At 42.2% G+C, this 17842-nt stretch overlaps 1 protein-coding gene across 3 annotated transcripts in view; it reads right to left on the reverse strand.

The window, feature by feature from the left end:
- The window catches only part of PARN (poly(A)-specific ribonuclease), a 161578-nt gene that overhangs the window by 39674 nt on the left and 104062 nt on the right, over window positions 1-17842 (reverse strand). For all 3 annotated transcript variants that reach the window (XM_073362403.1, XM_073362401.1, XM_073362402.1), the window contains one exon: window positions 2407-2596. In XM_073362403.1, coding sequence (XP_073218504.1) covers window positions 2407-2596 — 190 coding nt within the window. The remainder of the gene's footprint in view (window positions 1-2406; window positions 2597-17842) is intronic.

Below are 17842 nucleotides of genomic sequence, written 5' to 3' on the forward strand. Positions count from 1 at the left end.
TCCTAGTACCTATAGCTGTTCCTACATTTGAACAAAGTATTTGTTGTTAAATGTAAAGGTGTCATGAGTGAGGATGAAATGTAAAATGAAATTGCATGCTGCAGTCTCTTATCTTCAGTATCTTGCTATAAACACGAGACAGGATAGTAAGGAAACAAGACATTAAGAGACTTTCAGCCTTCAAACTGAAACGCTACAGGCAATTTCTGCACACTAGTTATATCTCACATATGATTAAAGAGAAGGCAAATTACTCAAATTTACAGCCTAACTGGCGTGATTCCTGGTATTAAGACGACCAGATAAAGAAAACTTGAATATGCAGGACATGTGGGTAGGGTGGATCAGATGAGTGGAGGAAGGTTGCCAAAGCTAGTTTTGCAGGGACTGGTGTCAGAAGACACCCACAGGGAGTGTGGATCAACAATGTGGCTGACTGGATGGTATGATATGGCATCAAGGCTGTGTGAAGATCATAAAATGTGGAGAAAGATTAGTCACCAGTGACTCCCATGTGTTGTGTTTAGTGTACATTGTGAAGTGACTATTTTATAGGTACATGCATACATTATTTTATAGTGCAAAGCAACATAAAGTCCCATCTGTAGTCCTCCTTGCTAGCTAACCCACTGTCAACTATTCAGGCCACTGGACTTCAATTTGGGACATGGATTCTGCTAACAAGAGAATATATTATACATTCTGCCCTTTAAAGACCAAAACACAAAAAATGCTGTAAACCACTCATCATGGCACCGTGGTGTGTGTGTGTGTTTGGGGGGGGGGGGGGGGACGGCTCAGCTGTAATAATGCAATCCTAAACCATGGTGAACAGAGCAGTCAGTATCAAAATACCTCAGAACTCTTCCATGATCAGATTACCAATGCTACCTAAACCTATAGGAAGTACAAACTGCATAAAGATGGATTACAGCAATGCAGTGTATTTTACTGTATAAATTCTATTCCTAGATCAATTCATTTCACAGAAAGATAAGTAACTGAGGCTTCAGAACCTTTACAAGTCCCACAGTAGATTGCGTAACATGCCTCTCTCATTATTCATGCTCCCTCATACGGAATACCCAACTATGAAACACAATATTTTGGAAAACCTAGATTAACTCATCACTCCACCTCCCCGAAGAATCACTTGTGCTCTTCCTGCTCTCCTAAACATTTCTCACAAACTTTTAAACTCCAAGTTTGACATGCCGTCAAAATGTGACAAGCAGCCAAAACACCTGTTTTGTTCATATTAAATATAAACACTCATCTACAGTGTAAGTATAAAACCTATTTTTAAGGATGTTCTTACTGTGAGAGAGAAGCCAGTTTTCCATATTGCAAAATCCAACACATTCACAGGAGGACAGGGCGTGGAAAGTATAGATCGCCACATTATTCATACAAAAGAAGGAAGCAGACAAAGCCCAGCAGTTCAGGGTCAGTTTTGCTCCCTATTTGTACCTCCTCCCAACCCGTAAAAATGTCAGGCCTGCAGCTCCCTTGAGATTTTTATAAATTTAAGAAGGAATCTGAAACAGTGCAGCAGAGACTTTCAAGGACAAATACAGAGATGCTATGAATTACAGTAACACCTAGAGCCCTCAGACCTCAGACTTGCACCAGTGTACAGTGAGATCCCCTTGTCTGAAAAGCTCACTCTAAACAGGCAAGACAAAGCAAACAAGAAACAGATGCAAGTCATACAGCAATTTACTGCATCAGGATTACAACACAGTTCTGCTGACTCAGTCCAATAGATCATCGAGGGCAAAGATTCATGGCAACCCTTTAATTTTCACTGGAGACTCAAACAAAATCTAACCTAAAAAATAATTCTTTCCATTTTTCCTCCCCACTTTTAGATACACAGAAGGAATTTTCATTATGATTGTTCAGTTGGCTGTTTCCCAGGGAGCGAGAGAGTATGTATTACCCTGTGCTAGCACCTTGGAAAGTCAGCCACAAGACACGGATAGTAGTAGTAGGAGAGAAAGCAGCTTAGGGCTTGTCTACACTGGCACTTTACAGCGCTGCAACTTTCTCGCTCAGGGGCGTGAACCCCCCCCCCCCCCCCGGATGCAGCAAGTTTCAGCACTGTAAAGCGCCAGTGTACACAGTGCACTAGTATTGGAAGCTGCGCTCCCAGCTCTGGTAGCTACGCCCCTCGTAGAGGTGGGTAATTTTAGAGTGCTGGGAGAGCTCTCTCCCAGCGTTCTGCCGCGACTACACAAACCATGTTAAAGAGCTGCCACAGCAGCGCTTTAACTTTGCCAGTGTAGACTAGCCCTCAGTTTCCAAATCCTAAGAGAAGCCATCCAGAGCTGCTGAAATTAAGGATAAGTTGTTTTCTTTCCATGTGTTTTATTATTATTATTTTTACTTATGAAAAGTTCTCACCTGTTACCACAGTAGTACCGACTCTGGGGAATGTATGGTGTGTATTGCGTTTTTAACCGCTTTCTCTCCATCTCCTTCCAACTATCTTCTGTCCACTTTCTTTTTGCCTGTTTCTCTTCATGTTTTTTCTCAACATATTCTGCATAGGTCTGGATCCTATAACTTTCAGCATACCTGCTGGTGTTTACAGCTATGGGGAAGAAGAGCATTGGATATTATGTACAGAACAGCCTTTAAATACAGTCTCCCCTCCCCTGAAATAACTTATTTTAAGGTGGAGTGAACAGCTTGATCTGTGAATATACACAATCCGAAGTTCAACCGTTAGCCTTAAGGAAATGCAATAAGATCCTGCTAATTTTATGATAAACACTTCAGGAATGCAGGAGGCACAAGAAACAGATCTATTATGTAACTGTAAAGGAGAACTTCCAAGTAAGGGTGCCCACATTTTGCAGTCATCTATCTAGGACAGGGAAACTAGTTTGCAGGAGTGGAGATTTCCATCCTTACCCCCAGGAGATGGAAGTTTAAACATGACACTCATGGATACAATAGCCTACATTTACCCATACCAAATATAGTAGGACTTACTACATTCACATTCATCTTCCTTTGGTGAAGGAAACAAGTTGTTTTGTACCCTCTTTAATTCACATTGTTGCACATCATAGAATACTTGTACTGTTAGCACTGCTCACAAAAATGGGCCTCACAAAACGGTTAATTGGTTTGAAGATTTTTTTTTAAAATGAGAAACCATCAAATCTTCTGTCATTATCCCTTCCAGATTGCTCATTGCCAGAAAAGCCTTCTTGGATTTTTTTTTCCTTTAAGTCTCATTACTTAACCCAACAGGTTTACTTTTCAAGATTGCCAGGAAAAGGCTACATTTACAAAACTTAGTTTTGATTGCTGCACTACACAGCTTTAGTTCAGTTGCATTTTCTATTATGCTAAATATTCATTAGAGAGGCAAGCAGTCTATTAATTAACACCCAGTTACTCCCATTATTGTAGCCCTCTACTGTTAGGACTCCATTTCACTGAAACATGACTGCCAATTTATGGTGCAGGGATTTCTCTCAACATATGCAGAATTAGGATCATTGAAAAAAACACCCCACTTTCATTGCCTGCCTTTGCACAGCAACATTTTACCAACATTCCTTCAAGTCCCAGCAGTTTTACAGTTGTCAGCCTTTAATCTGCAAGCCCAGTTCTGGCCTGAAGCCATCGCTATAATGGATGAATCAGCAAAATGAATTGGCTGTCAACTGGTGTCCTCTGCTGTTTCCAGTTTAACTGTTTGAAAGAAAGTACTGTAGAGTGATCAGTAACACTAAAGTTTTACAAAAACAGTTTATAAATTATTCACACACTGTGTAATTCTAATTTAGTGAAGTTAGACACAAAATACTGAAGTTTATCATTGCTTTTTCAGTCTTTTGTAAGGGTCAAGTTGCTCCTTGCTTAACGTTTTACATTACTATCCCATGTATTGAAACTGGCATGCCTTAACCTCACAGTTCCATATAGGCTGGGAAGCAATATCAATGATGGTGGAATTTATTTTTCTTTTACAACTGACGTTTGTATCCAATAGATTAAATATTTAAAGTTATATGTAATTAAAGACCCATGAGCCACAGGTGGCATATTAGTGCTGTTGAAGGAGCATAAACATTTTACTACAAACACAGATAGCTGAACTAAAGCATGTTATAGACTCCAGGAATAGTCACGTCTTATTTAATTTCTGATTAATGGGAAAATTTTATAGGATTTTTGTAGCAACAGTAAGGCATTAAACATATACAGTACATCCACATACATTAAAATTTTCTATTAACAACAAAGCTTCAGGATCTGTGTCCTTAGAAGTTAAAGTTATTTATTGCCCAGAGAAGTAGTTTTAACCCTTTAAATATGATTTAAACATGGCCAAAAATGGAAGAACTGCAAGAAATACATTGAACTCTCCCCATATTTTTTCATCCCAAGAAATAAGTTTAATACAACTGAGGAAAAATCCACAGGAAGGAGCAATGTAATAAAAATTTGATGTTGGTGTGCATTTTTAAAATAAGAAACATTAACTCTATGTGAAATTATTTAACTAAGTGGAGGAATCTGCTCTTTTTGAAGCCCTGTGTTTTATAGCAGCACATTCAAAAATTTTATATACTGAATGACCTAATGACCTACCACTTTATGCATTGAGCAGTTGAGATTCGTATATACAAAGTTTTAAGAAGCAACACACAGCTGAAACTTTCTTGTATGGTTTTCAGCAATGACTGGTAAAGAAGGGTGGTTCTTTAACTCAATTTGCAGCTATATTAGGAACAAAGCTTTTAGAATAGTACTCTTCATGCCACAATAGCTCCAGCATGCTACACAGTGTTATCTCATTTTGCATCTCCAGCAAAGGAATGTGTTTCCAGAAGTTGAATCTCCCTATAACACAGTGAGCTCATTAAAAAAAGGTTTGCACTATTTTGTTAGTTGAAAAAGCTGTCCTCTCCCTTTCTACATCTGAGTTAGCAAGTCTGGTTTAGGATACCAAAAGCAAGCGGCTAAGTTATACACCAAACTACATCCACTAAATGACTATTTTAAAAAACCCAAAAACTAAACTGTAATTGCAAACATAACACTATGTTATGAAGAATATTTCTAGCAAAGCATCACCCCCAGTTACGAGGCAGATTATTAAACAGACTGACTGAGCCTGAGTGATCTAAAAGGAATGTGCACAAACACAAAGATTTTCTTTCACCAAGTCACTGCCCTTGTACAAAACTGAAATCATGCCAGACAGCCACTGATAATACTGAGCATATGAAGTACATAAAGTGGTCCCACAGCTAAATATAGAAATTAAATGTGTAGATAGAAAAACTACACATAGTTTATATTACACACAAAGAGCTATATTAAAAGAACATTAAAGTTGGAAAAAATCAAGCATTCAAAACGTAGGAAATTGCAGAATAAAGGTTACCGGGGGAACCTTAATTTGGCCCCTTGTATGTATGTATTATGATGCTGTCTTTAATTACATGATAACATACTATTTTTTCCACACAACCCCTGACTCATTCACTGCACAGGATGGACGCCATGCAACTAATGAGCAACTATTCAATATTTTGTTTTATCCTCATTGAGTAATGTGTACCTGTAAGACTTATTTACTGCACACTATTCAACCCTTGTTATGAACAAAGAAATATTAATTTCCTCATGGGCTTTCTATTGCACTCATCACAATAATATCCAAGTACTTTACAAATAAGCTATTTGCACAAAATCCCTGTAAAGTGAAGGGTGATGATATCTTCATTTTACAGATGGAAATCTGAGGCAGAGAAAGAGGAAGGTCAAAAGAAGCCACAAATTGTGTTTGCCCGATTTGAAAAATCAGATCCTCATAGTTTCAGAGTACTTTGCATTATATATCCCACTGACTTCAGCTGCAGGTGTGAGTGCTCAGCCCTAGTGAAAATCAGGATTCACAGTTTCGAGCTGGGCACCAAGAAAATGAGGAACCCAAATTAGTGACCACCTGTGAAAAGCTTGGTTTAAGTGACTTGCCCAGCATCACAGAGGAACTGTGGCAGAGGAAGGGATAGAATCCAATTCTACATGACAGCTTTCAACTGCCTTAGCGATGAGACCATTCTTTCTCTTCCTACAACCCCCCATCTCATTCATTACACACTTTTCAATTTCTGCAACCCATGAGGCAGGAGAGTCTTGCAGACACCAATTTCTTTCACTACACAACACTGATTTATCTCAAGCAGAGACATTCTGTGCACTGAATGAGAAAGGGGTTCTTTGGAAAAAATTAGCTGCGAGCATATAATTAAGGCTAATGTCTACACTACAGTGCCACAGGTGTACCACTGCAGCTGTGTTGCTGTAAGGTCTCCTGTGCAGCTGCTCTATGTTGACAGGAGAGAATGGAATGTATACTCCTGTTTTTGTGTCTTTTTGTATCTTAAGGTTTTGCCTAGCGGGATTCTCTAGGTTTTGAATCTGATTACCCTGGAAGGTATTTACCGTCCTGATTTTACAGAGGTGATTCTTTTACTTTTTTTCTTCAATTAAAATTCTTCTTTTAAGAACCTGATTGCTTTTTCATTGTTCTTAAGATCCAAGGGTTTGGGTCTGTTTTCTCCTATGCAAATTGGTGAGGATTTTTTTCAAGCCTTCCCCAGGAAACAGGGTGTAGGGTTTGGGAGGATTTTGGGGGGGGAAGAAGTTTCCAAGGGGGCTCTTTCCCTGTTATAATATCTGTTAGACGCTTGGTGGTGGCAGCAATAAAGTCCAAGGGCAAAAGGTAAAATAGTTTGTACCTTGGTGAAGTTTTAACCTAAGCTGGTAAAAATAATCTTAGGGGTTTTTTCATGCAGGTCCCCACATCTGTACCCTAGAGTTCAGAGTGGGGAAGGAACCTTGACACACCACCTAGCATAAAATAAGAGATCCCACATTTAAGGACATATTCAGGATGAAAACAAATATTCAACTTCTGATTTGTGGTCTACATAGACAAAAAAGTCATTAGTGAAATGAAAAAGTACAAGTGAGATAATTACATTAGGTCTTGCATCACATAAGAGCATCACTTACAAAGATTTCCTTCCTTCAGGTTAAGATCTCTCCTGAAATCATTTCTCTAGTCAGCTGAAATAGACTGCATTTTAAAAAAACTTCTTTCCTATGTGAATGTTAATAGCAGTGCTGTAAGAGGTATGGGGAAAGAAAATGCCTTCGTTCATCAACTGCTCAGTAATAATACAAGCACAGCCTTTTAAAAAAGTTTTTAAACAGCTTTTAAACTAAGGTTATGAAAAACATTTCCTGTTCAATTCATTCTGAATTAAATCCTTAGCAACAACAAGGAGGAATGGTCATACTGGCCAGAGCCATGCTACCTTCAACTATTGGCGAAGAACTATATATTTACTGGCTCTCTTGCCATACCTATATCCACTTGGACTAAATGTATTTAATACACCAGATGTGATTACAGATGGCAACCACCCTAAATGGAGAAACACAACATATTCCACAAGTCAGAAAACAAGAGAGACCACGAATGTAAGCGTCCTCCACAACCTGGACTGAATGGAGGCTTTTGCGTTAGCTAACTTGTTGCATCATTCACCAATTTTCATAATGTCATGAAGTATGGAGAAGATTCTGCAAGACTGGAGGAGAGGAAATGTAGTGCATTTCTCTCCAACAGCAATGACTTTTCCTCCCAATAACTGTTCCATACAAAAATTAACTTCTGTCATTAGTTAAATAAAGGAATAATTAAAAAATTAATTGAACATCTGGTGGATAAGAGAAACGTAAATAAGCCATGTGGATTTATAATGAATATATCTTTCTAAACTTGAATGCTTTTGAATTACAAAATCAGTGGACAAAGAGAAGGCAGCAGATTTATTTGTATTTTAGTAAAGAATCTGATGTGTCCCAACTTTCTTGAAAAGTCGTTTTAAGCTTTTGGCATTAAGATTATTCATGAGGAATAAAAATGGCTGAAAATGAATGGCAGAACAAGGTGGAAATATTAGAGAAAAGATACAGTGGAAATCCATGAAACACTTATCTCCCACCAATAGAAAGGAGAAAGGATAACTAAGGAAGTTGCCTGGTGAAACGGTCATGGATTTCGCAACTCACACTCAAAGCAGACAAGAATACCATGGATAATAAAGATCCTACAGAATTTCAACTAAACATCTCACCAAGCAGGAGGCAATACAACTTTTACACTGTTTTCTAAAGAATGATTATCCTAAAACATCATAAGGAGAAAAGCTTGGTTTGATTTGTAGTGAAGAGATTGGTAATAAGTCTGTTAAATATGTATAAATACAATTTTTCCTAGCAACATTCTCTGACTTGTGTATAGAAGAAAAAGCCTAACTGTGCTAGAAATCATTACTGTATGCAGTGGTCCCTCTAAAAGTTGTAATTGTTTTTTTTAATGGAAGTGTGTACGTTTCTGTAGCACCAGAAACGTACACAAGAAACAGTCTGAGACACATTCCCGGTCCCAAAGAGTTTACAATCTAGAATGGTTTACTATTGATCTCAATTCAGCAACTGAGAAAGCAATCTTAACCATAGTATCACAAATCCATAATATTAGGTGGTGAGACTCTGTTAGCATTAGTTCTACTACTGTATAAGAATTGGTCCACAAAAGACTAAAGCCGTAACAAATCCTCATTGATTTTAAATATTATGGCCAGCTGCATTATTTTTTAAAAAAAGGTGACTTTCATTAAAAAAATGTAAATATGCTTTTTCAAGTAGATGCAGAGTGTATATCCAAGTAGGTGTGTGCATGCATTGGAGCCAGAAACTTTTCCTAGCAGTACATGTAGAGGGGTGATGCTCACGCCTTATGCCTGTAGCCCTTCCCCTAATTATATGAGCTGGCATTGCCCCGACCACCTCTCAGTTCCTTCTCATCCCCCATCGGCTAGAGTTGGAGCTCTGTGCAGTTGTTCTTTTATAACCTCACAATTTATCTCAGCCTAGTTTTTATTTCTATTTTGTTACATAGTTAATAGTTAATTAGTAGTGTTAGTTAAAGGTTATAGTATATAGTATAGTGGTAGTGTTTCCTGGTGATGCCCCCACCAGGGTTCAAGCATTGCCCTTTATGTGGCGTGGCGATTCCCAACAGTGACCCCACACCCATTGCTTGCTCTGCCTTGGCAAAGCCCATCTTAAGTAGTGCTGTTTGACCTGCAGATCAAGGCCTCAGGTGGTGCAGGACCTTCGCCTTAAGCGGCACCTGCATGAGCAGATATGAAGCCTGACCCAGTACCAAGGCGTTCTCACCCTTGGGTTTGGAGAGTGCTGCCAGCTCCTATTCTGGGGCAGGGACCGCTCTGAAGAAGTGCAGGAGTCGCATAAGACCGATTGGGAGTGCTTCAGGTCCTGGAGCAACTCCTCTGCCTCCCCTAAGAAGCGTGTGAACTGGGGTGTGGAAGCTTCTGACTTAAAATCTGTACCTCTATGCTCACCCCTTTTATAAGACCACGTTAAATTTTGTACAAAGCGTACTTTGTAATGTATCATTTCAAAACTCATGTTTTGCTGATTGTGTGGTAAAATGAGTGAGGCAACATTGTATGTAAAGATAGAAGATTCCACTGTATAATATTAACAAGCCATGTTTCAACAACATGTTCTGGAGGGCAACAACAAACAAGTTCCCCATAGACAAAAGGCTAGCTAATGCCTCAACCAGGTATCAATGAGATCAAACCGACCATCACCTAATTAAGTGGCCACTCTTTGGCCAGAGACAGCGGGGGGGGGGCAGCGGTGGAAATCTAGATTTTGACAAAGCAGCAGTTTAAGGTTCCTGGCCCTGCACCTGGCTATATAGGGCTGGACAAGTGAACTTCACTCCATTTCTTCTTCACGACAAAATCTCTCAGCAAAAATTCTGAAGCAGAGAGAAAGAAGGGCAGGTAGTAGCGCACACACCTTGAACAAATCCGTTACTGCACAAGATGAGTAACCTCTCCTCCTTTGGATGTTCTCCCTATAGGTGCTCCACTTCAGGAGACTACTGAGCAGTACCCTGATTTAGAGGGAGATTTGGAGCAGAGTCCACGACTGAAAACACCACTGTATTCCCAAGGGCAGCATCTGATCTAAAAGAATGGACCACCAAATGTTTGGAAAAGGTATTACTGAAGTCCAAGTTGCAGCCTTGTAAACCTCCACAATGGGAACCTGCTTAAGCAACGCCACAGAAGTACAAAGAGAGCTTGTAGATTGGCTAACAACCTAGAATAAGGTTGTATATTGGTAGATTCATAGCACGAAATAATATACCAAGAAATCTACCTGAAGAATCTCTGGATGGAGACTGCAGACCCTTTGGATCTGTCAGCAATCAAAATGAACAGTCTGAAAGACTTTCTAAATAGCTTGTTTCTGTCCAGATAGAAATCACCACCTTACTGATGTCCAAGATGCCTAAGACAGTATCCTTCCTAGTTTTGTGGTTTTGGGGGGAGAAGGGAAATGAGATGGATGAGTTGGTAATGTGAAATTCAGATGACTCATTAGGTAAAAGTTTAGGATGTGGGTGTAACAAAGCCTTGTTCTTGAAAAACACTGTAAAAGGGAGGACCTGGCCTTTAAATTCCCCATTTCTCCGACTCTTTGGCTGTTTTCAAGGTAGAAAATCTGCCCTAAATGGTGTGTGTTCCTAAATGTGCCCCCAACCCAACAAAGATGCACTTGTTGTTAAAGTGACGATTGAAGATGGTGGATAAAGGAGAGACCTGCACAGACCTTGCAAGGGTTCTTCCACCGAGAGAGTCTCATGCTTGACAAGGGACTGATACCAGGTAGGCTAAGAGAAAAGGTAGCCATCGGTTCAAAGGAAGATTTCATAAAACACTTCAGTACTAAGCTTAGATTCCACCCACGGGTGTGTTCTCTTAGTCTGCGGAAAAAGGTTTCCTAACCTTGATAAATCTTACCATGCGATGAGCAAACACTGAGAATCTTTCAATTAAGGAACAGAAGGGCATTATAGCCAACAAGTGAACTCTGACAGAACTCTTAGATAACCCGGATTTTTTTTAAATTCCCAAACTGTTGTTCAGCATATGAACTGTTCTGAATCACCCCTGGAAACAGCAAATACATAACTTTGCATAACGTTATCCATGATGCACAACAAAGGTACAAGCTGCCATATGTCCCAGAAATTAAGGATAATTTCTTGTCAATGTCTGGAGTACTGGAAGTGATCTCGGCCAACCAGAAACCAAAAGAATTTCATGAGATGGGTGAATTGCGATATGAAAATACGCATCCTGAAGGTTAAGGGCCGAAAACCAAACTCCTGTATCCAACGGTGCCATTATAGATGCTTTCACAATGTTGTTTAGAAGTCTTAAATCTAGAATAGTTCTTCATCCTCTGTTTTTCTTCGGGACCAGAAAATACTTGGAGAGTAAAATCCCTTCCCCCTGGGCTGAGCAGGAACTGGTTCTATAGCTAGTAAGTGTAGAAGGGAGGTGATTTCCTATCACAACCAGTGTCCATGAGACAGGTCCCTGCAGAGGGGAAGGGAAGTGGGATGGGAGGAGGGAGGTAAAATGAGTGGAGTAATCCAATCTTATAAACTCCAATACCCATTTGTTGGATGTAATCTATTCGCATGCAGACAGAATTTGGGAGACATGGTCCTGACAGAGAAGGAGGTGGGTAAACTGGTGCAGCTGGAGATAAGAGAAGCATGGTTGTTCTGGGCCTCAACCAGACTGTCACACGTTTTGACAATGTGGGTGGTCGAGTGGCTCAATCAGAGGTAGTGTGTGGTCTCTTTCTTTGAAACCTGGAGTTCTTCCTTGACAGCTCAGTAGGTCTCTAGAAACCAGAAAACTGAACTGAGTAGGATCTCTGGGCTGTCTGGGATCCACTAAACCAGTTTATTTTTAGGTGTAGATAGATGCACCCACTGCAAGGTGCCATGCAACAAATCCCACAGGCTCCCCCTAGGCAACCATCTGGCTAGACTTCATTGTGAAGCTCTCCAAGTCTAAGGGGTATACTAACATCTTAACTATCGTCAACCACCTCACAAAGATAGCCCACTTTGTACCTGGTTACCCTTCTCCAAGGCAACTGTCCAGTTATAGGTAAACTAGGTTGTCTGTCTCCATGGACTCTCAGAGCTCATTATTTCTGACAGTAGTGCTCAGTTCATCTCTCACTTCTGGCAGGAGGCCCTCCGATTGCTGGGACTATGCTCCTGCCTCTCTTCAGCGTTTCAGCCCCAAATGAATGGCCAGATGGAAAGGGTGAACCAAATCCTGGAGCAACATCTCCAGCTTTATATCAACCATCACCAAAATGATTGGTCCTTGCTGTTACCTGATGTGGAGTATGCATATAATAATGCCAATCATGCCTCTATGGGACAAAGCCCCATTTTTTTTGTGAACTATAGGTTCCAACCCCAATTCCACTCTGAATTACCCCCATCCTCCCTCAACCCAGCCTGCTAAAAAAGTGTCCATCCCCCTAAGCTCATTTTAAAAAGCATGATACTATTCACAACTTAGTCCTAAGTAACACACAAGTTTATTCAAGAGCGAGCTATAATTGATCCATTAAATAACAATGACCACAGTATAATTAAAATTCAACATCCATGGGGGAAGACTCTGAGTCAAAATCTAACACTGCAACACAAACTTTTAGAAAAAGGATTTTAAAATAGGGCGTTATTCATGACCCAAAAGTGAAGAGAGGGAACTAAAATTCTTACACTAAGCACAGAGGCTGCTTAAGTAGACCATGTCAATCACAGAAAATATACATAACTAAACAAAAAAGAAGCAAGAGAAAAAAGTTAAAAGGCAAGACTCAGGAAGTTATCTGAGACAAACTTGGTCTCTTTCAGGTAACGGAAACCCAACCCCAATAGAAGTCAACAGAAAGGAGCATAAGCTATGGAATGTAAAATGGGAATTAGGAGAATTAAGAAGAGTATTTGAAAAGCAAATAACCAGACAAAACCAGGAAATGTTAGTGCATCAGAAATAGGAACTGGCCATTTAGGACTTTACAGGTTAAAATCAACAGATCTAATACCCTGAAAACCAATAGGTAGACAATACAGATTCCACAGATCAGTGTTGTATGTGTCTCACAGGTATCCTGGTTAGCAAAACAGGATGACATATCCTGTGCCAATTTCAGCTTATGGGTTTATTTCAGGCACACCCTCGTGTATGGGACACTGAGTACTCTAATTTTGGTGGGAAAAAGTTATGGATTATGACAGAAAGGGACAGAAAATACTGAAAATATGCCATTCTATAAATGGATGGTTTGTCTTCACACAGAATGTTCTTTTTTCCTCTCTCCGAGCTGATATATCAGCAAGAAGATTCACAGATGGGAGACAGTAGTCAGAGGCACAGAAAGACTTTGCATAAAGAAATTGAAAAAGACTAATTTAAAGAGGAGATGAACAACAGGTGATAATGGCGATATACAAAATAAGCAGTACAGAGAAAATTAAGGAGCTAGTACTAGCTACGGTCAGGCAGAGGATACTGGACTACATGCACCATTGATCAGACCCAACATGGAAATTTTTGAGCTCCAGTTCAGATGCCTCAGCCAGTACTGTAACAGCACAATCTTCAAAGAAAAGTCAGATTCTGGATATGCAGACCTGAATGTGGTACTGCAACCCACTCTCCATTTAAGGTTACTTTAAAGATGTTATACAAATACTTCTTTACACATTGACTTTATTCCTATGTATGTTTCAAGATTCAATTTTTTTTTTTTTAAAGATGACAAATAAAACGGATAAAATGAAAGGAGTTAATCCAAGCTGCAAAATTTAAGTGACACGGCAAATGCTGCAAAAACAAGGAGTCCAGTGGCACCTTAAAGACTAAGCCCTGGTCTACACTAGGACTTTAGGTCGAATTTAGCAGCGTTAAATCGATTTAAACCTGCACCCGTCCACACAGTGAAGCCCTTTATTTCGACTTAAAGGGCTCTTAAAATCGATTTCCTTACTCCACCCCTGACAAGTGGATTAGCGCTTAAATCGACGTTCCCGGCTCGAATTTGGGGTACTGTGGACACAATTCGATGGTATTGGCCTCCTGGAGCTATCCCAGAGTGCTCCATTCTGACCGCTCTGGACAGCACTCTCAACTCAGATGCACTGGCCAGGTAGACAGGAAAAGAACCGCAAACTTTTGAATCTCATTTCCTGTTTGGCCAGCGTGGCAAGCTGCAAGTGACCATGCAGAGCTCATCAGCACAGGTGACCATGATGGAGTCCCAGAATCGCAAAAGAGCTCCAGCATGGACCAAACGGGAGGTACGGGATCTGATCGCTGTTTGGGGAGAGGAATCCGTGCTAACAGAACTCCGTTCCAGTTTTCGAAATGCCAAAACCTTTGTGAAAATCTCCCAGGGCACGAAGGACAGAGGCCATAACAGGGACCCGAAGCAGTGCCGCGTGAAACTGAAGGAGCTGAGGCAAGCCTACCAGAAAACCAGAGAGGCGAACAGCCGCTCTGGGTCAGAGCCCCAAACATGCCGCTTCTATGATGAGCTGCATGCCATTTTAGGGGGTTCAGCCACCACTACCCCAGCCGTGTTGTTTGACTCCTTCAATGGAGATGGAGGCAATACGGAAGCAGGTTTTGGGGACGAAGAAGATGATGATGAGGAGGTTGTAGACAGCTCACAGCAAGCAAGCGGAGAAACCGGTTTTCCCGACAGCCAGGAACTGTTTCTCACCCTAGACCTGGAGCCAGTACCCCCCGAACCCACCCAAGGCTGCCTCCTGGACCCAGCAGGCGGAGAAGGGACCTCTGGTGAGTGTACCTTTTAAAATGCTATACATGGTTTAAAAGCAAGCATGTGAAAGGATTACTTTGCCCTGGCATTTGCGGTTCTCCTAGATGTAGTCCTAAAGCCTTTGCAAAAGGTTTCTGGGGAGGGCAGCCTTATTTCGTCCTTCATGGTAGGACACTTTACCACTCCAGGCCAGTAACACGTACTCGGGAATCACTGTAGAACAAAGCATTGCAGTGTATGTTTGCTGGCATTCAACCAAAATCCGTTCTTTATCTCTCTGTGTTATCCTCAGGAGAGTGAGATATAATTCATGGTCACCTGGTTGAAATAGAGTGCTTTTCTTCAGGGGACACTCAGAGGAGCCCATTCCTGCTGGGCTGTTTGCCTGTGGCTAAACAGAAATGTTCCCCGCTGTTAGCCACAGGGAGGGGGGAAGGTTGAGGGGGTAGTCACGCGGTGGGAGGAGGCAAAATGCGACCTTGTAACGAAAGCACAGGTGCTATGTATGTAATGTTAACAGCAAGGTTTACCCTGAAAGAGTGTAGCGACTGTTTTATAAAATGTGTCTTTTTAAATACCGCTGTCCCTTTTTTTTTTCTCCACCAGCTGCATGTGTTTCAATGATCACAGGATCTTCTCCTTCCCAGAGGCTAGTGAAGCTTAGAAAGAAAAAAAAACGCACTCGCGATGAAATGTTCTCCGAGCTCATGCTGTCCTCCCACACTGACAGAGCACAGACGAATGCATGGAGGCAAATAATGTCAGAGTGCAGGAAAGCACAAAATGACCGGGAGGAGAGGTGGAGGGCTGAAGAGAGTAAGTGGCGGGCTGAAGACAGGGCTGAAGCTCAAATGTGGCGGCAGCGTGATGAAAGGAGGCAGGATTCAATGCTGAGGCTGCTGCAGGACCAAACCAGTATGCTCCAGTGTATGGTTGAGCTGCAGCAAAGGCAGCTGGAGCACAGACTGCCACTGCTGCCCCTCTGTAACCAACCGCCCTCCTCCCCAAGTTCCATAGCCTCCACACCCAGACGCCCAAGAACGCGGTGGGGGGGCCTCCGGCCAACCAGCCACTCCACGACAAAGGATTGCCCAAAAAAAGGAAGGCTGTCATTCAATAAATTTTAAAGTTGTCAACTTTTAAAGTGCTGTGTGGCATTTTCCTTCCCTCCTCCACCACCCCTCCTGGGATACCTTGGTAGTCATCTCCCTATTTGTGTGATGAATGAATAACGAATGCATGACTGTGAAGCAGCAATGACTTTATTGCCTCTGCAAGCGGTGATTAAAGGGAGGAGAGGAGGGTGGTTAGCTTACAGGGAAGTAGAGTGAACCAAGGGGCGGGGGGTTTCATCAAGGAGAAACAAACAGAACTTTCACACCGTAGCCTGGCCAGTCATGAAACTGGTTTTCAAAGCTTCTCTGATGCGTACCGCACCCTCCTGTGCTCTTCTAACCGCCCTGGTGTCTGGCTGCGCGTAACCAGCAGCTAGGCGATTTGCCTCAGCCTCCCACCCCGCCATAAACGTCTCCCCCTTACTCTCACAGATATTGTGGAGCACACAGCAAGCAGTAATAACAGTGGGAATATTGGTTTCGCTGAGGTCTAAGCGAGTCAGTAAACTGCGCCAGCGCGCCTTTAAACGTCCAAATGCACATTCTACCACCATTCTGCACTTGCTCAGCCTGTAGTTGAACAGCTCCTGACTACTGTCCAGGCTGCCTGTGTACGGCTTCATGAGCCATGGCATTAAGGGGTAGGCTGGGTCCCCAAGGATACATATAGGCATTTCAACATCCCCAACAGTTATTTTCTGGTCTGGGAATAAAGTCCCTTCCTGCAGCTTTTGAAACAGACCAGAGTTCCTGAAGATGCGAGCGTCATGTACCTTTCCCGGCCATCCCACGTTGATGTTGGTGAAATGTCCCTTGTGATCCACCAGAGCTTGCAGCACTATCGAAAAGTACCCCTTGCCGTTTATGTACTCGGCGGCTTGATGCTCCGGTGCCAAGATAGGGATATGGGTTCCGTCTATAGCCCCACCACAGTTAGGGAATCCCATTGCAGCAAAGCCATCCACCATGACCTGCACATTTCCCAGGGTCACTACCCTTGATATCAGCAGATCTTTGATTGTGTGAGCTACTTGCATAACAGCAGCCCCCACAGTAGATTTGCCCACTCCAAATTGATTCCCAACTGACTGGTAGCTGTCTGGCATTGCAAGCTTCCACAGGGCTATCGCCACTCGCTTCTCAACTGTGAGGGCTGCTCTCATCCTGGTATTCATGCGCTTCAGGGCAGGGGAAAGCAAGTCACGAAGTTCCATGAAAGTGCCCTTACGCATGCGAAAGTTTCGCAGCCACTGGGAATCGTCCCAGACCTGCAACACTATGCGGTCCCACCAGTCTGTGCTTGTTTCCCGAGCCCAGAATCGGCGTTCCACAGCATGAACCTGCCCCATTAGCACCATGATGCATGCATTGTCAGGGCCCATGCTTTCAGAGAAATCTGTGTCCATGTCCTGATCACTCACGGGACCGCGCTGACGTCGCCTCCTCGCCCGGTATCGCGTTGCCATGTTCTGCTGCTGCATATACTGCTGGATAATGCGTGTGGTGTTTAATGTGCTCCTAATTGCCAAAATGAGCTCAGCGGCCTCCATGCTTGCCTTAGTATGGCGTCCGCACAGAAAAAAGGCGCGGAACGATTGTCTGCCGTTGCTCTGACGGAGGGAGGGGCGACTGACGACACGGCTTACAGGGTTGGCTTCAGGGAGCTAAAATCAACAAACGGTGTGCCTGTACATCAAGGAGTATTTCAGGCAGGACTGCACGGAGGGTTCCAATAAGAAATGGTGCACCTAAGTTATCGTTGTTATTGGAACAAGGAGGTTAGCCTGGCCTCTGATTGATACATGGCTAGATTTACCTCGCTGCACCTTCTCTGTGAGTGACTGCAGTGTGATCTAGACAGGGGAGGAGGCAAATGAGTACAAAACAAATCTGGTCTATTTCTTGTTCTG

Source organism: Lepidochelys kempii, chromosome 10 (assembly GCF_965140265.1).
Source record: "Lepidochelys kempii isolate rLepKem1 chromosome 10, rLepKem1.hap2, whole genome shotgun sequence".
Lineage (NCBI taxonomy): Eukaryota > Metazoa > Chordata > Testudines > Cheloniidae > Lepidochelys > Lepidochelys kempii.